This window comes from Danio aesculapii, chromosome 4, assembly GCF_903798145.1.
Source record: "Danio aesculapii chromosome 4, fDanAes4.1, whole genome shotgun sequence".
NCBI lineage: Eukaryota > Metazoa > Chordata > Actinopteri > Cypriniformes > Danionidae > Danio > Danio aesculapii.
Window position 1 is genome coordinate 2,840,199 of NC_079438.1, and position 19,725 is coordinate 2,859,923.

The 19,725-nt window shown below is 40.4% G+C and overlaps 2 protein-coding genes across 2 annotated transcripts in view; both read left to right on the forward strand.

Moving 5' to 3' along the window:
• The window catches only part of LOC130222774 (gastrula zinc finger protein XlCGF57.1-like), a 5,542-nt gene extending 1,443 nt beyond the window's left edge, over positions 1-4,099 (forward strand). Inside the window, exon 3 of the mRNA XM_056455313.1 lies at positions 2,802-4,099. Within this exon, the coding sequence (XP_056311288.1) occupies positions 2,802-3,940 (1,139 nt within the window). The 3' untranslated portion in view covers positions 3,941-4,099. The remainder of the gene's footprint in view (positions 1-2,801) is intronic.
• A 4,500-nt stretch (positions 4,100-8,599) lies between these two features.
• On the forward strand, positions 8,600-19,602 carry si:ch73-266f23.4 (gastrula zinc finger protein XlCGF57.1). Its single transcript, XM_056455309.1, has 3 exons — positions 8,600-8,634; positions 10,169-10,323; positions 17,841-19,602. Exons 2-3 carry the CDS (start codon positions 10,239-10,241, stop codon positions 19,076-19,078), a joined length of 1,323 nt encoding a protein of 440 aa, XP_056311284.1. The 5' UTR covers positions 8,600-8,634; positions 10,169-10,238; the 3' UTR covers positions 19,079-19,602.
• The last annotated feature ends 123 nt before the right edge of the window (positions 19,603-19,725 follow it).

The window sequence follows — 19,725 nt, forward strand, 5'->3', positions numbered from 1 at the left end:
GTTGAAAAAATCTTCTCTCCGTTAACAAAGGAACCGCCATTTTTAAAAACACAGCCGAGACATTACACCGTAAAAATATATACATATAACAAGCCACGGTCGACCCAAGCTCAAACAAACCTTGTCGTCATCTTGATGAACAGCCAAAAAGCCAAGAGTAACAAAATCTGCCGTGCCCTGTTGTTGTTTTACGAGCCCGTCTAAAAGTGCGAGCGCTTTCGCTTTCTCCAGAAAGATTTCTATGTTTGAAATAACGAACTTCTTGCACTGATGATAATAATTTTGCGTGATTATTAAAGCGCTCTGAGATCCGATCTTTTCAGAAAGAGACAAACGAGAGAGTGAAGCGTGAAAAAAGAAAGGAGAAGCCGGAAAAACGAAGGAGCCAATGAATCTTTTAGCAACCTAAACCATGAACAAACTACCATGTTTAACTATTATCATCGCCTTTTGGGCTATTATGAACTCGAAATGACGGAATTGGTCTCTAACAAGAGGTTACATGTGCTGCTGAAGATTGGGGGGTTTGCACTGACTGTGAGCTATATGTTGCATGTCGTTTTTGACCCCAAATAAGGACTAAATGTCTGCTGTGTGTAGTTTTTCTGTAATTGATAACAAATCAGAGACTGTAAGGGTCTGTATGTGTTCATATATGTTGCATTTATTTATTTATTTTATATAATTACAGACGTTACAGTAGGCTATTTCGCACTCATTGATCTGCTGTTATAAATCGACTCATATTCATAGAAAGGTTAGTAATGAACATTTTAGTATTTACGTGTGTAAAGCATCTGTTTTGTGAGAAGTGCTTCTCATATGATATGTAAATGACCTGTACAGCTGTACTGTAGACATTTCCTTGAGTAAGAATGACGTCGTCGGAAACTTTCTGTCGTACACCACGCCCACCAAAAGGGTACCATTAGAACCCTTTTGGCAGTGGAAACGCAAGCCTGATAAAGGTGAGCCGTACCGACCCGTACCGTATTGTACCACTCAGTGGAAATGGGCCATTAGAGCAGATCGGGCCCTCTGCTTATCGACGGGAAATGATTTAGCACCGCGAGCGTGAGGTATTTCCATTGTACAGTCAAACCAATCTGCTTCTCCTCTGTTTAAAAATTAACAATTTAATTTGACCGTTTATTCTTTTCTTGTACACAATCACAGATTTTTAGTGACCGTTTCGGAACTTGTCTGAGTTTATTACGTCTGAGAGATTACTGCAAATTCACTACACATCTATAATGATATACTGCAGGGGTCACCAATCTCGGTCCAGAAGGGCCGGTGTCCCTGCAGGGTTTCGCTCCAACTTGCCTCAACACACCTGCCTGGATGTTTCAAATATACCTAGTAAGACCTTGATTAGCTTGTTCAGGTGTGTTTGATTAAGGTTGGAGCTAAAATCTGCAGGACACCGGACCTCCAGGAACAAGTTTGGTGATCCCTGATATACTGTATTCAGACAGAAATAAATTAAGTTTAATTGACATGCTTACATAAAGCGTAGTGCAAATATAAATAATACTCCTTTATTAATCATAGGCTGTTAAACACAGAAACGAATGAACATGATGAGGTCGGTAATATGTAAATTGACGTATGACGTAATCTAGCGACTTTTCGGGCAGAGCTTAGCGCCTTTTTGTTGAAAACAGTAGGCAACACTGGCGGTAGGCTCTGCTATGCTAATCCTTTAAATCAGGGGTCACCAAACTTGTTCCTGGAGGTCCGGTGTCCTGCAGATTTTAGCTCCAACCCTAATCAAACACACCTGAACAAGCTAATCAAGGTCTTACTAGGTATATTTGAAACACCCAGGCAGGTGTGTTGAGGCAAGTTGGAGCTAAACCCTGCAGGGACACCGGCCCTGCAGGACCGAGATTGGTGACCCCTGCTTTAAATACTAATTTCTCATTTTACATTAAACTTTGAGTGTTGCTAGCTAACGTTTACATTAGACCACCCCACACCATGTATTGCATTAGACCAAATCTTTAAGAAAACACTTTCATCTTTCGAAGCATGGAATTTAAAATTATATGTAAAAAAAATGTATCACTAGGGTGGCACGGTGGTTCAGTGGTTAGCACTGTAGCCTCAAAGCAAGAAAGTCGCTGGTTGGAGTCCCAGCTGGGCCAGTGGGCATTTCTGCGTGGAGTTTGCATGTTCTCCCTGTGTTGGCGCGGGTTTCCTCCGCATGCTCCAGTTTCCCCCACAGTTGAAACACATGCGCTGTAGAGTGAATTGAATAAGCTAAATTGGCCGTAGTGTGTGAGTGTGTGTGAATGAGTGTGTATGGTTGTTTCCCAGTGCTGGGATGTGGCTGGAAGGGCATCCGCTGCTTAAAACATACGGCGGAATAGTTGGTCGTTCATTCAGCTGTGGCGACCACTGATAAATAAGGGACTAAGCTGAAGGAAAATGAATGAATGAAAATGTGAGAGGGGTCTGGCTGCAGACCCGGTATAGGTGCAATCTAAGCTGCATATAATGCTTTTTAATGCGTTCACCTAACCCTACCCCTCACAGTGACGTCACTAGCTCCATTGAGTGCATTGTGTCTGACATTGCATCTCTGAGCGATGCAAATCACAGCTTGCTTCATAAAGGCCGCATCCAGATACTATTGGAAAATGTATCACTGGCTTAACAATAAACACTAATAGTTAAGCTTTTACTAGGTGATAAGCAGAGGACCCAATATTGAGCCCTGTTGCACTCAATACAAATCTTCATGTGCGCCATTTTATGCCTTTAAATTGGGGTTAACTTGTGTTTTTTCACTTTAGGGCTGATGGTGCTGAAAGGAGAGACTCAGAACCTGAATGAATTTGTAGAGAAAGATCAGAATGAGGAACACCAAGCTTTATTCATTGAAGAAAAACCCACGATAACTAGAAACACTTCGCGTAAAAAGGCGAAGAAAACCAAACCTTTCATCTGTCATTGTGGAAAACGCTTCAGTCAAAAAAGCAACCTTAAAGTCCACATGAGAGTTCACACAGGAGAGAAGCTTGCAACATGCGATCAGTGTGGAAAGAGATTCACTCACAAACAAAACCTTAAAGTGCACATGAGAGTTCACACCGGAGAGAAGCCGTTTCCCTGCCAGCACTGTGGAAAGACATTCACGCAGTTCCAAACCCTTAAATTTCACATTACCGTTCACACCGGAGAGAAGCCGTACACCTGCCCTCATTGTCCAAAGAGTTTTGATCGAAAGAAAAAATGTGAAAAGCACATCAGAGTTCACACCGGAGAGCAACCATTCGCCTGCCAACAGTGTGGAAGGAGCCTCGCTAGTAAAGATCTGCTTAAGAAACACATGAAAATCCACACCGGGGAGAGACCGTACACCTGCCAAGAATGTGGAAAGAGTTTCACTGAAACAGAACGCCTTAGAATCCACATGAGAATTCACACCGGAGAGAGACCTTACACTTGCTCGCAATGCGGGAAGAGTTACACGCAGAAAAACTGCCTTGATTACCACATGAGGATTCACACCGGGGAGCGACCTTACAACTGCACACAGTGTGGTAAAAGCTTTAAATGTAAAACCTCCCAAATTCGCCACATGAATATTCACACTGGAGAGAAGCCGTTCACGTGTGTCCAATGTGGAAAGAGTTTTGCGCAAGAGTTTCACCTTAGGAATCACGTTATTTGTCACACCGGAGCGAAACCTTTTACATGTGACCAGTGTGGAAAGAGTTTTACGCGTAAAGATAACCTTAAAGAGCACAAGACGATTCACACAAATGATAAATCGTTTATATGCGATCAGTGCGGAAAGGGTTTTACACGTAAAGACTACCTAAGCCAGCACATGAAGATTCACACAAAACAGATTGTATGTCCCCGGTGTGGAAAGAGTTTCGCTCAGAAAAGGAACTTCAACTTACACACTGCCAGGTGTAGCGTCTGAGATCGATCAGACACTTATATGTATGACTTACCAGATATAATAAACAGCACCCCTCACCCAACAACCAGGCCATGTGGTATTCATTCTCCCTCAATACCTCAACTCAGAGCAAGTCTCTGATAACTGTGGCAAGGTCAAGGTAAGGGTTTATGGCACTAAAGCGTTTGAGTTTGCCTCTAAACTCTAAAAAATGGCCAGGACAATCAACTTAGTTTGTCACAGTAATGAATTTACCACTTTGTAATGTTGCGATTCCTTTTTTACAACACTTAAGGCGTTTAGGGACTGAAGACACCAAGTGATGAAGTGTTTCAGGAGTAATTTTGTCCCATTCTTTCTGCAAACAAGTCTTAAGGTGAACAACAGTACGGGGTCTTCATTGTCACATTTTCCTCTCTATTGGAGGCAGGTTGGGACTGTAGGCAGGCCAGTCAAGTACCTGTATCCTCTTCCTCCACAGGCAGGACTTTGTAATGTGTGCAGAATGTGGTTTTGCATTGTCTTGTTGCAATATGCATGGGTGTCCCTGGAAAAGAATGCAGCATATTGTGCTCTAAAACATCTGTACTTTTCAGCATTATTAGCCGCATTTCCACTATCGGGCCAGTGCGAGCCAGGGCTTTAATCGGGTCAGGCCGGGCCAATGGCCCGGGAGGTTGAGAAATGAGGCCGAAATCATGTCGCGTTTCCACTGTCGGGCTAGTTGCTCGCAGCGCGTCACGCAAACACCGCCCCCAGAATGTCCCCCGAATTAAACGTCACACAACCCGTCACACAACCCGCCCACTTCAGCGGGAACAAAAAACTCAAATTATAACCACAAACACAACCTGGCGTCACTACGTGAGCTGGAAGATGGAGAACACCGAAGCGATTGCTTTTGTACTGTTTGTGGTCTGTTGGTGTAAGGCCAGACAGCGATCCCTGGATCAGGACATTCGAGTTCGGCGGCATTTACTTCGAACAAAGATTTTGGCTGCAAGGCGAGTGAGTTGATCAATCGCGATAGCAAAACAAATGTAAGGGAAGAAAGCATCTTGTCTCCTCTTTACCTGACAGGAAAACTCCGCCTTTGTACGTATTCCCCGCCCCGAAGCCCCAGTTGGCCCTCCTTGGCCCAAGGTATTCGGCAGGCCGAAAAAGGCCGGACGCTGGCCCCAAGGAAGCCCCGCTTTTGCCCGATTACGCCCCGGAAGTGATAGTGGAAACGCGACTGGCCTTGGCTCGCCCTGGCTCGCTCGCTTTAGGCGCGATAGTGGAAACGCGGCTAATGGTTCATCACAGAAGTGCCTGGATCTCAGGTGCTGACACAACCCTCTTGACAGACCCTGGTTTTTAGACTTGTTCCTGTCTGGATTTTCCTTTTCTTCTTTGGTCCAGGACACACGGCATCCATTTCTCCCAAAAATACCTGAAATACTGATTCATCTGACCACATTACACATTTCCACTGCATTATGTTCTATCCCAGATGCCTCCGAGCACAGAGAAGTCGACATCGCTTCTGGACACTGTTAACTAGGGTTGGGTACCGAAACCCGGTGCCATTATAGCACCGGTACCTTTGTAACCGGTATGAACCGGTCTCAAAACAGCATATGGATTTCGATGCATATTTTCGGTGCTACTGATGCTGCGACAAGGATGTAAGAAGCATCAAGGGGTGCATCAAAGGCACACATAGGTACGCGTTGTCACACCATCTCTAAACATTTAATCCTAAACAACTTTGAGCAATACGGACAGGCGATGTCAGGTGTTTGTTCATGCTGCTTAGGGAACAGACGCACGCAGTACAGCACATTCAGTGAGCGAGAGCGACTCTCTTCAGATCAACACGCATGATCGTGTTCATCAAATTTGTTTAAACTAAGCGTTCTAAAGCGTATTTTAGAAAGCAAGGATTTTAACACTGCATCGTGAAGCAGATGCTTTACAATAGTTGCGTGTAAGGGGGAAACACATCAAACTTATTGACACCTTTGCGTCGCGAAATGCGTAGGGTTTTTTTCTTTCTATTTAACGTGCGGTATCAAATTCCATTAAAAGAGCACTCTTCCACCAGTCCCAGTGTCAACAAGCTTGCCCCCCCACCCCCCCACCCCCCCCCCCATCTCTGGCTCCCCTAAATTTGGACGCGTATTTTTGTGTCAGAACGCTACAAAGAAGCGAGATCAGCCATCGGAGGCAGACTGCAGAGATATGACCGAGGTCTCTCTCTGCACGCTCTAGGTGTAACGAGTACTTGCTCTCTCTGTCAGTGACGGTGCTGCACGCATTAGCCTAGTTCAGAAATCTAGTGTACCTAGTTTTACATTAGGAAATGCAGTATTAAATTTACAAACAGTCGGCAAGTACCAAAGAACAGATGTAACAGATGTAACAGATGTAAATGTAGTTATCAGTCACGCTCATGTAAGTCATATTCAACTCGTTTAGTTTTGCCTTCATTTTTGATTTCCGTCTTCAACGCATGATTTATTTACAACACATTTTTAAACATAATAGTTTAACTAACTCATTTCTAATATCTACTTTTTTATCTTCCCCATGGTGACAGTCAGTGCTTAAAATTTTACTAGTTATATATAACATTTTACCCCCCAGTTTCTCTGGTCTAGAACCACCACTGACTATAACATGTTAGACAGCATCATGAAAGGAACATTCAAAAAGCACCTCATGCTAACACCTTGATCATATTATTGTCTTATTCAGATTAAGCCAAATCATTAGATTACTGATAACCATGTAAACATAGTCACAAGCCCCAACCCTAGAGAAAAGGAGTTCAGTATTTTGATGACAGCCTTTCCACAGGTTAGTAGTAAGCTAATGTAATTTCATAATGCAAATCTTAAACTCAAGCTAACCAACAAATGATCAAAGTAAATATATTAATGTAATTCTAATATATAACATATGAATTGATGTTTACTTTAAACTTTAATTGTATTCTTCTATTAAAATTATTTTTTTAAAAGATTTTGTCAAGTAAAAGGTTTTTCCTAGAGTCATCCACCATCATTTTGTGGCTCAAAAGTATCGGTTCAGGCACTGTTTTGGTACCGGTACCGTTTTAAAAGTATCGATTTAGCACCGGTATCGAAATAACCCCAAACGATACCCAACCCTACTGTTAACATAGGGCTTCCTTTTGGCACAGAACAGTTTTAACTGGCATTTGTGGATGTAACTTCATATTATGGTACTTGACAAAGATTTGCCAAAGTAGTCCTGAGCCCATGTGGTGATATCGCTTATAGATGAATGAGGATTCTTGATGCAGTGCCGCCTGAGGGATCGGAGATCACGGTTGTTCAGCTTAGGCTTGTGCCCTTGTGTTTTACGCGTTGAAATTCCCCAAGATTCCTTGAATCTAATAAAAATGATGTTACGCACTGTTGAAGGTGAAACATTCAAATGTCCTCCTGTCTTTCTTTGAGGAACATTGATTTTAAACATTTCAATAATTCTCACATATTTGTTGGCAGATTGGCGATCCTCAGTCCATCTTTGCTCTAAAGCCACGGTCACACTGGATTTTTCGCCCCATTGACTTCCATTCAAACGCACGCGAATGCGTCAGACCGGAAACGCAAGCTCGTGTGACAAGTTTCATAGAGTTGGAAAGTTCAAGCTTGGTGAACTCTGACCTGTGAAATCGCATTACTTGACTGCATGAGACCAACCGAGGATCAAAACATGACCTCTCTGGACAGAAATTGAAAATATGGATACTAAATACTAATACACTAATTATATATTTCATTGTCGAATAAGCTACTTACTGGATTCCTTACTGATAAATAACCGTACGCTACTAAAACCCTTCAACCTCGATAATTGCTGCTTGCAGCTATATTTATTATTATTACTATTTATGCCTGCCCACCATCATTTCTTCTGAATATTTAGATAGACACTTCAGGCTTGTAAGATAAACTTATTAGCTGTAGCATAATAGTGGTTGCAATCGTGTTGCTTTGAAAAGGAAAAAAATGAAAACATGCTTGTTTATACTTTTCTATTAGTATAATATAATCAATAAACAAAAAGTCCCATCTTCCATAGTAACTTAATAATCGTGTTTAACTGTCAACTTGAGTGTTTTGCCTAGAGCAGCAGTTGGGTCTCCATATTATAACTTATTATTTGATTATTATTTATATTAGTTTTACTGATGACAGAAAGAGGTGCAGACGTGCAAGACATTATGGGTGTTAATCAGAGCAACAGCCATACAATAATCCCAAATGAGTGCAAACGAATGTGATTAAATGATTAATAGTCATGTACATGATTATAAGTGTTTACGTTAGTAATCCCTCTCTGTTTTACCATTTTAGAGAGTAGATTCTGATTGCAAATTAATTAGTTACATGGAGATATTATTTAATGAATAATGATGAAGATCATACTTTTGCTTTGATGTCTTCGCAAGTCATTTTTAAATTACTTTAAAAAAGTGAGTCCCAGTAAAAAAACTACAACTACATACACAGGCTTTATTTATTTATTTATTTTTTATTTAAAGCATTTGTTTAACTTTTCATTCAAACAAAGTGTGTTCTGCAGCCTATTGAGTCTACAGGGCGATTTTTTTGCACTGCGCTAGACTCTTATTTTGGCACTAGACTATGACGTCATAAATCGGCGCCGCACTCCCGTGTATGCGGTTGAGCAAGAGGAAGGTTTGTGTTTTCAAAACACTTAAGCGGTAAAAATCCATTCAGTCTGTTCAAGCAATATTGTAGTTTATTTAACAAGCGATGCCAAAGGAATTGTCATTAAATATAGCATGGTAATATTTTATCTAACTTTTTATTTTTTAATTTGTGCGACTATAAAGCACACACGTCAAGCAGAAAAGGCGCTTCTCGTTTGTCTCTCTGTATCGTCAATCTGTTAGTAAACATGAGTTCAGTCACTGGCGATTAGAGTTGAGGGAAAACAGCTTTTCAAAGCTCAGAGTCATTTGAATCAAATGTTTCTCTAAACGATTCACTGAATCGATCGAATCGCCGTGCGCTGACGTCATCTGACTGTCAAAACTGTCAATACAATCAAGGTTATAAAAGAAACGTGTTTCAGTCGAAGAAAAGAATCACTCCGAGGGGAAAATGTCTTCGGAATTCTTTAATAGATATTATAAAACAAATGTTGTGTTCCCAACAAAGTTAAAGAATTATATTTAGAAGTGTTGCGCAATATCTACCCCGCGAATGAGATTGTATCTAAATTCGGCAATCCTAACTCAAATGGCGTCTTCGGTAACTCAAGCATCGACTCGATTGAGCATCTTTTTGTCAAATGCCCACATGTCAATGTGTTTTGGTCTGATTTATTCGTCTATTTTTCATCAAAATGTAAGTTTAACATTGACTTTTCCATGTGTGATATAATTAGTTACTTTTCTCATGACAAACACAACAGAATTTATAGGCAGTTTATTTTGTTCATTGGGTAAATATTATATTCACAAATGTAAATGTACTTCATCATTACTTAAGTTTCTTTGTCACGTAAATGGTTTAATTACTACTTTACAAAATGTTTACAGCAAAAATAAGTGTTAAAACTGTGAAATTTTATAAGGACTTTGTAACCCTACTGAAAAAAACAGCTTAAACCAGCCTAGGCTGGTTGGCTGGTTTTAGCTGGTTGACCAGCCTGGTTTTAGAGGGGTTTTGGCCATTTCCAGGCTGGTTTCCAGCCATTTCCAGCCTGGTCTTAGCTGGTCAGGCTGGAAAATGACTAGCTAAAACCAACTTGACCACCTAGCCAGGCTGGGAGCCCAGCCAAAGCCAACTATGTCCTGCTTAAACCAGGCTGGTCAAGCTGGTTTTAGCTGGATTTAGCTGGTCATTTTCCAGCCTGACCAGCTAAGACCAAGCTGGAAATGGCCAAAATCCCTCTAAAACCAGGCTGGTCAACCAGCTAAAACCAGCCAACCAGCCAAGTCTGGTTTAAGCTGGATTTTTCAGCAGGGAAATATCATTTAATTAGATAATTTGCCTCTGTACTCTTATTATTTTTATTATTATTACTATTAATTTCACTTGTTTATTATTGTTGTTGATGTCATCAATTTTTATGAAAAAAAAAAAACCCCAATCAAGATAGGTTTACAAACTGTCTTTGTTTTCATGAACGTGTAATATTAAATGTATTGGTAGATTCTTTTAAAAAAGATGATTTAGTCTGTTATTTTCTCTTCTTCAACAGAGTAAAGTAAGGAAAGAGTAAAGAAAACCTCCTGGCGAAGTGACCGAGATCCAGCCACACTATTATAAAGATGGCGTCTCTTAAAGAGGAGAGTGAAGGTCTGAGGATTACAGAAGTGTTCACACTGAAACATGAAGATCCTGAGGAGCAAACAGGTTAGTTTTATTTCTCAAAGCTGAACTCAGAGTCATTGTATGGCCCTTTAGCATTGTACGGTTCAAAACCACACTATAGGCTTAATATAAATTACTATAGTACATGGCTGCACAATCGTTTCAGCATTGATATTGCTTAGGTCTGTCACAATAATCAATATTAGGACTTTCGGCACAACACATGGACATGACCTCAATCATTTTTGGTGATGCAGTATATATCGCCCACACATATAAACCAATTCCAGCAACATTTCAGCTGATCTCTATCACTATTGGAGGTGTCAGTATTGTTAATAAAACACACTATAGTCTTCACTGTAAATGACTATAGTATATTTTCATGTGGGTGTCTGACGACTGAAAATAGATCTGGTAGCAGATATCGCAGTCTCTGTTACTCTTTACCTCGCACTTTTTTTGTTAACATCTATTATTATTATTATTTAGGATATGTGTTTTCACATTCTGGGCTCTATTTTGACAATCCACGCGCAAAGTGCAAAGCGTAGGGCGTGTCAGAATCCACTTTTGCTAATTTAAGGACGGAAAAATCCGCTTTGCGCCGTGGCGCATGGTCTAACAGGGTTGAGCTTATTTTCTTAATGAGTTTATAGGTGTGTTTTGAGAATAAACCAATCAGAGCCTCATCCCCATTCCCTTTAAGAGTCAGTTGCGTCCAGTGGTGTAAAGTAACAAATTACAAATACTCAAATCACTGTAATGGAGATGTTTTTCTCAGGAATTGTAATTTACTAAGTAGTTTTAAAAATGGGTATTTTTACTCTCCCTTGAGTACATTTTTTAGTGCAGTATTGGTAACCTGCAGTCACTACTCTATTTTACCTTATCTATGAGAATTAGAAAACGTCAAACGTAAAATCAACCAAATATTAACATCTGATAATGTTACAACTTGACGTGGTGTGGATGTTTACTCTGACGTCTATCAGATGTTGGATTTTGGTTGCCATGCCTGATGAGTAAATGTCAGTATTAAATGTCAGTATCAATATGATGTTGGTTTAAGATGTTGGCTCGACATTGGATTTTGGTCACTTTCTAACAACCTAAAATCGACCAAATATCAACATCATTTGACGTCGTTCTTGGACATCAAAATAGCATTGTCCTTAGATGCTGACTAGACCTTGAATTTAGGTCACCTGACATCACAACCTAAATCTAACCTAATATTAACGTCTTATGACGTTGTGTGCCTGCTGGGCAATAACGAAATGCACTACAGAATGTTACGTTTACACACATATGCATAAATTACACGTAAGTGCATCAGCTTTTCACAGCGTAATACTCACTACTCATACTTTGAGTAATATTTACAGCAGATACTTTTAATCTACTTGCACTACATTTTTAGACAATGGTACTTTTACTTAAGTATGATTTTTCAGTACTCTTTCCACCACTGGTTGCGTCGCGCCATAGCGCATTTGCTATTTACATGATGTAAAGTGTAAGTGGAAATACTGAGCATTTCACTAGCTAGAAAACTTTCACTCTTGTGGATAGGGAAACCTTGTACACACAGACATCCATTAGCCTATAAATAATTAATTTAGTTTGTTAAGCGCAAAGATTTGTTTCAAAACTATCCAGCAAACGAATAAATGAACAATAATAACAAAATGTGGTCTAAAACCTGAGTTATATCCTAATACACATGCTGTGCCCCATATGGTCTAAAACCTGACAGGTGGGCAAATCTAAGCTTGTTTTTAATAAAACAAATATAAATCTGCATATAATAAATAATACTGCTAATAATAATAACATTATACAAAAGCAACTTGTTACGAATAAACTGAAAAAGCCCCCCGAGATGAAGAAGGCATGAAAGTTTGGTTTTTATATTTATGTTGGCTAGAAAATAATATGTTTTGTAATATTTTAATCCTTTATATTTATATCCTATAGGCTATATATCCTTATGATATCCTATATATATCCTTAATATTTTAATAATTTTTCATTTGTAAAGATATTTGCGTATTCCTGTACACACTGTCTATATTAAGCAATGTGTAAGCGAGGCGCACAACTAACGCGTTCTGCGCTGGACAATAGACCAGCTTCGATCTGATCTGTTTGAACCGTCTATTTAAGTTCCTCAAATTAGCAACGCACAAGCAATGCGCCTTAACACACCTCCTTTTTTAGACCAGAACGCCTATGGGCGCACATATGAGCGCAAATGCATTTGCTATTTAAACAGCGTGGCTCAAAACGACTCGTGCGCCAAGCTGAAACTAGCAATCAACTATTGCGTCGCGCCTTGCGCCACATTGCTCTCTAAGTCTAATGTCTGATTATTAAACTGTTTAAATGACTATAATTAAATGAAATATTCTTAAGAATTAAATATGATGTGACCTTCTGGAAGAGTGTATTTGCATTGTGATGATATTATATTTTCATTTTGGCATTATATAATGAGTGGCGTAAAATGGCAGTAATATTGATTATCGCAATATATTTTGGTGCAATATATCGTACAACAACAAAATATATACCGTTACAGGCAGGCCCGGCGCCAGGATGTCATAACTGAGGGGGCATTTTAATCACATAGGGGGGGCACTAGACCTGATGACTCATTTTGGTCCCTCTTGTTCCTTTTATTTAGGCTATTTATTCAGGTATTTTTAAATTTGCATTACTGCCCAAGTTACTGACTTAAGGCAGGAATATACTTTTTATAGTAATAATAATATGCGCAGTTACTGGTTTTATCAATGAAGGTAATGCAACGATACCGTTTACATAAACGCAGACCGATCACGGCTTCAGCGCCAAACGAGTGGTTTAAATCATTATTTAATCTCCTTATTTCTTTCCGTTTCATTTCAAATAATATAAATAGCTAACATTTAAGGTGAAGATGTCAATCTATGCCCACACATGCAAGCTAACCCACGGTTAGACTATTCTGTAACCAGTAAATGCCTAGTAAATGCACACGAGGAGATCTCTAGAAGCGAAGCAGTTTCATTCATTTAATACAATAAGTACAACAGGTTTTATTTAACTGTATAACAGCTTAAATAATATTTAATCATTATTTATAATTTAAGCTGTGGCGTAGCACGTTCGTCTCACAGCAAGAAGGTCACTGGTTCGAGCCTCGGCTGGGTCATTTGGCGTTTCGGTGTGGAGTTTGCATGTAGTGGATGAGTGTGTGTGGATGTTTCCCAGAGGTGGGTTGCGGCTGGAAGGGCATCCGCTGCGTAAAACATGTGCTGGATAAGTTGGCGGTTCATTCCGCTGTGGCGACCCCTAATTAATAAAGGGACTAAGCCGAAAAGAAAATGAATGAATCAATTTAAGCTGTATGGAGTTTAGCTAGCGGTCCACAGCAGAACTGGGATTAAATTGCTGTAATGAAGGCCTCTCTGAACTGATCCGAATCAAGTCTTTAGTTGTGGACATGCCTAGGCAGCGTCTTGTTCAATTTTTGATCCAGTTTCGAGCTGAAAAGGTATCTTTCACACTGGGCAGCAGAAATAGGGAGTTATTGTTAAGTTAATACAAGGTGCAGTAGTTTAATCTGTGTTGGTATCATAAGAAGATTACGGCTGTATCAATGGGGGGGGGGGGGGGGGGGGATGGACGAGACAGACCATTTAGAAACAGGTGATTAATAATTAATTATATGAACATATGATCTCATATAGCCACCCCCCCCCCCCCACTTTTGAAATGTCTGCTACGCCCCTGTGCCACGATATACCATCCATGGCCGAATAGGAGACGTTTTCTATCAGGCTCGCACGTTGTGCGGCTCTGTCGCCATTCGGTGCCATGCATTGCTTAGCAACATATACAAAACAATATAAAGACCGCTTTACGTGCAGTAAATAAATCAGTAGCGATGTGCTACTGTCACAATAGATTTCCAACGTAATATACCATAAGTTAGTGTGAAGAGCATGTTGTTTTACCGTGGCCGAGTGAATTAAGTCATCAATCCAGCTTATTAAAAAAAAAAACGCACATGTGACACTAAATAAATTTTCCAGCTCGCACACGTCTATTTTTAGTCGCAAGTGCGAGCAAAATGGTCGCACTGTTGAGCCCTGTACAATCTAATGTCGTTTAAAAAATAGTTGCTAAGTGTGTCGCCTGAAAAATACCTAATAAAAGACACCTAACTTCACAGTTATTACCGTGAAAATTGCTTACATTTTTGGCATGAATAACACGCAACTCAATAGGCTATATAGCTCTTTTTTTCATAATTTAGGGGTATAAACAGGCATAAATAAAGATTTATATATAAAGGTATAAATTTTCTCGTTCCGCAAAGGGAAACCAAACTTCCGACACTGACAAAGCGTAAACAAAGCAGCGTTCGTACCATGTCTGATGTCTGATAATCTAATAATCCATATCGTTCGCAAATGTAGCGAAATTACAGCCGGCCTCTTTGTGTTCGCTCTTGACTTGAATTGTTTACTTGCTACGTCACTTCACTACTCCACACTCGCGCTCTGATTCACTGCGCTGAATCTGAATCAGGGCGCTCTCTTCAGCGACAATGATTCTGTGAGCTAAATCAAAACAATCTTCAATGTTAACCCGACGAGAGCCAACGTGTGGAACACACAGAAAGTCGTTCGGTCCAAAGTCGGTCCTGGAGCCGGTGTCCTGCAGATTTTAGCTCCAACTTGCCCTAACACACCTGCACGTATGGTTCTAGAAGGCCCAGTAAGAGCCTGATTAGCTAGCCCAGATGTGTCTGATTGGGGTTGGAACTAAATGTTGCAGGACACCGGCTCTCCAGGACCGAGTTTGGGCACCCCTGCACTAGACGGACCAGCGAAGCCCAATGGCCAACCATGGGCTTGGTGTGTCCCAGCCCTTAAATAGAAAAGCTAACACAGTTCTGAGGAGGAGGGCGCTTTAATATTGGACATTGGCTTGGATTTATTGCACACATGCTAACAGATTAGGCAGACTAGGCAGATTAAAAACGAAATTCTTATGTGGGTCTTATGCTCCATAATGTATTCATATTTATTATTTTTATAACTGCTGTTAACATGAAAATAAACAGTCGTAAAGATGCGGTTTGTAAGTGTTTGACTCTTCTAAAGCATAAAAATACCATAATATGTTTGCAGATATTTAGAAAGTATGCTAAGTGAACATATTTGTTTATCTTAAAAACAATGCTAATCTCTGTTATTCTCATTTGAAAATGTGTGTTCGGTGTCAGCACATCAGTTGCTTTGGTCTCTATTATCATCTCACTGCCAGTTTAATCAGGTATATTTCAGCAGTTCAGGTTGCCTTGGTGGAAAATGCTCCAGATTTCAGAATGGCTGCATTAGTGTATATGGTTGCAGCCAAATGTTTGACCTCTGCAGGACAGAAGCAGCCTCCGAGATGCAGATTCAGAGTTTAAATTAGCGAGTTATATAAATAATACAAACGTAAACACTAGCTGAGCAGCATACATTGTAACACCATGTCCTACACGCAACGTGACTAGATTCCAGTGACAAGTCGTTTGACTGCACTAGGGTTGTCACGATACTGGAATTTGATACCAACCAGTGCTGAAATTTTTGAAACGCCCATTTTCTGCTAACATTTGAACACTGTTGAGCGCATTCTTAAACACAGCTCAACAGAAATGACTGTGATTGGCTGTGAAGGTCATCGGTTCACTGAACTCACCACTGTTTACATTGTAACTACAGATACAGGGACACTGGAGCGTTTCAAAGTCACGCCGATCAGCTGGTCTGTTTATTAGCTGACTTACGAGTGATCCGCGGATTAATTGACTGATCTTCACAGCTTTAAAACGCTCCAGTGTTCCTGTATCTGTGTTTGCACTTAGTAAACAGCGGTGAGTTTGGTGAACTGATGACTTTTCACGGTCAATCACAATCATTTCTGTTGAGCACGTGAACACAATGGCAAATTAGCACCGTTTACGAATGCGCTCAACAGCTCAAATGTTAGCGGGAAATGTATGTTTTTAAAATTGTATTATAGATTTTTACCGAATTCCAGTATCGTGACAAGACTAGACTGCGCCAGACATTTAAATACAGCCAATCAGAAGCACATAATAATGCACTGCACTCCAACGAAATGGTAAGCTTTACAATCTAATACATATTTAAGAGTCGCAGTGATAACATTCTATTTCACATGTTTATTTTATTTTCAAGATCTGCTGCTGCTTTCAGTATGGCAATAAATGTCACTTAAATGCTATTCAAATTCATATTGGCTGCGTTTAACTCTGAAAAAAAAGCACATTATCACTACCTGAATTGATTGTTGTCTTAGTACTTATAATGTTCAGTCGCAGGAAATAGAAGTCGTTTCTAAAGTAGAAATTCCAGGTGATGGTTTGGATAACTCTTTTAACATAAAAACACACATTCCTTTAGTCGCGTGTAGTTGCAGTGTAGTCTCGATATGGTGTCTCGATGTAGTCTCATGCTGTGTTCACACCAGATGCGGAACGCGCTAATAAATCACGCTATTCACACGTAAATAGACGTTTGAACATTTTGAGTTTACTCGCTTCATTTGCGCATACCTGGATAATGGAGGCTTTCAGCATGCTTTCGACTGAGCCCAGCCCAGTTTAATGAACTGTTGTCAGGTATCGGCAAGAGAATTTTCCCTTGGTACACCAACAACAGGCGCTACGTCATAATCAAGCACCTACAAGAGAAAGCTTCTGATTGGTTAACGCGTCGCAAATATCCGCTGAAGTTTAGATTTTCCAACTCAAGCTAGTTTGTTCGTTAAGCGCGTCAATCGGGCGAAACGATCTACTCGCGCCGCTTTATTCGTGCAAATTGCTTCATTCGCGCTGCAGGATGTCTATTTGCTTCTTTGCATTGACTTAACATGTAAATCACTCGATTAACGCTTCATCCACATCTGGTGTGAACGCAGCATCAGGCTGTAGCTCGTGTTGGTGTTATCAATCTGGCAACCTGCGTGGATTATCAGAGGAGTAGGGCCGGGTGAAAAATGTTTTGATTTTGAATTACAATACCTGGTTCAACCACCGGGTGTAAATCTTACATTCATTTTCCTTCAGCTTAGTCCCTTATTTATCAGGGTTTGCCATAGCAGAATAAACCTTTCCAGCTTATGTTTTACGCAACAGATTCCCTTCCAGCCACAACCCAGTACTGGGAAACACACATACTCTCTTGTATTCACACACACTCATACACTGCGGCCAATTTAGTTAATCTAATTCACCTATAGTGCATGTGTTTGTACTATGGAGAAAACCGGAGCACCTGGAGGGAACCCATGCCAACACTGGTCAGCCGGGACTCGAATCAGCAACCTTCTTGCTGTGAGGTGTAAATCTTGCATACTGCACCTTTTATAAACAATTATAAAGAGATAATCAGAGGACCCAATACTGAGCCCTGTGGTACTCCAAACAAGTTTTCATGTCTGTGCTTGCTAGTGTATCTGGAGTTAACTGTTTTTGTTTTTCACTTTAGAGCTGATGCTGCTGAAAGAAGAGACTCAAGAACTGAATGAAATAAAAGAGAGAGATCAGCATGAGGAACACCAGGATTTAATGACAGATGAACAATCCTCAAACACTTCTAAAACCAAAACCAAATCTCCAAGTTATTTCACGTGTCGTCAATGCGGAAAACAATTTACTCTAAAGTCCAACCTTAAAGATCACATGAGAATGCACACCGGAGAGAACCTTATAAAATGTGACGAGTGTGGAAAGAGTTTCACTAGGAAAGGTAATTTTGAAAAGCACATGAGAACTCACACCAAAGAGAAGCCTTACTGGTGTACCGAGTGTGGGAAGAGTTTCAGTCAAAAGCACAACCTCGAGGTGCACATGAGAATTCACACCGGAGAGAAGCCGTTTCCCTGTGAGCATTGCGGAAAGACATTCCGGCAAATCCAAAACCTTAAACTTCACATCACTATTCACACTGGAGAGAAGCCGTATGCCTGCCCTCATTGTCCAAAGAGTTTCAATCAGAAGAAAAAATGTCAAATGCACATGACCATTCACACCGGAGAGAAACCCTTCGCCTGCCAGCACTGTGGAAGATGTCTTGCTAATAAAGATCTACTCAACAAGCACATAAAGATTCACATGGAAGACAAGCCTTTCACCTGCCGACCTTGTGGAAAGAGTTTCACTCAACCCCAACTCCTTAAATTCCACATGAGAACGCACACCGGCGAGAAGCCTTACACTTGCTCCCAATGCGGGAAGAGTTTCACGCAGAAAAACGGCCTTAATTACCACATGAGGATCCACTCCGGAGAGAAACCTTTCACTTGCACACAGTGTGGTAAAAGCTTTATATATAATACCGCCCTTCTTCGTCACAGGAAGACTCACTCCGGAGAGAAGCCGTTCACGTGTGGTCAGTGTGGAAAGAGTTTCACAAAAGATTACTCCCTTAAGTATCACTTGATAAGTCACACTGGAGAGAAGCCGTTCAAATGTGATCTCTGTGGGAAAAGATATCTACGTAAAGATAACCTTAACCAGCACATGAGGATTCACAATAACGAGAAGTCCTACGTATGTGATCAGTGCGGAAAGGGTTTTACGCGTAAAGATTACCTCAGCCAGCACACGAGGATTCACACAAAAGAGAAATCGTTTAAATGCCATCAGTGCGGAAAGAGTTTTGCTCAGAAAAGTGCCCTGAACGCGCACGTTATCAGGCATTCAGCCAAGTCGCCAGGCACATAGGCTGTTTACAATCAAGTGATTCTGGTGGCACGTTAATTTCAGGTGAAGGCTAGGAAGTAAAAACCCAATAGAAGACATGAAGGAAAGTTCGTATTATTACGATTTAGACCAAAGACAGAAAGTAACCACATATATTGGATGAGATAATTATATTTATAAGAGGTTTCCACTGAATTCCACTCAATCTGCAATTAAGGAAGCAATTTAAGCAACTCTATCTACAGGAATATCTACGGTGTTACAAATTATTATGGAAGTTGGATTTAAGTCTCATAAGCATTCAATTTTCCGTTTTTCAATTAAAATCAGTGGTATTGTGTGTCGGTGCTCATTGTGAAATCAATGTGATAATTAGTTTGCCAGGTGAGCCCACAGATTTCAAGCAATATAGGAAAGGAAAATGATCTCTGCTGCTGAAAGGTGTCTAATGCCACAGTCACACTAGAATTTGAGCTTGCGAAATTCTGTTGTACAGCACTGCGTAAAGGGGCGGGATTAAACTCGATGATTTGACTTTTTAAAAAGCAAGCGATTGGTCCATATTTTCAATTTAGGTAGATAAAGGTCTTCTTTTGATCCTCAATTGGCCTCACAGTCTTGTGATGCAATTTCAGAGGTTAGAGTTCACCAAGTTTCACCAACTTTAA

Coding starts and splice junctions, on each gene's coding strand:
- si:ch73-266f23.4 (XM_056455309.1), top strand. CDS start 10,239: ATGGCGTCTCTTAAAGAGGAGAGTGAAGGTCTGAGGATTACAGAAGTG. Junction 10,324..17,840: donor AGATCCTGAGGAGCAAACAG/GTTAGTTTTATT, acceptor TTTTCACTTTAG/AGCTGATGCTGCTGAAAGAA.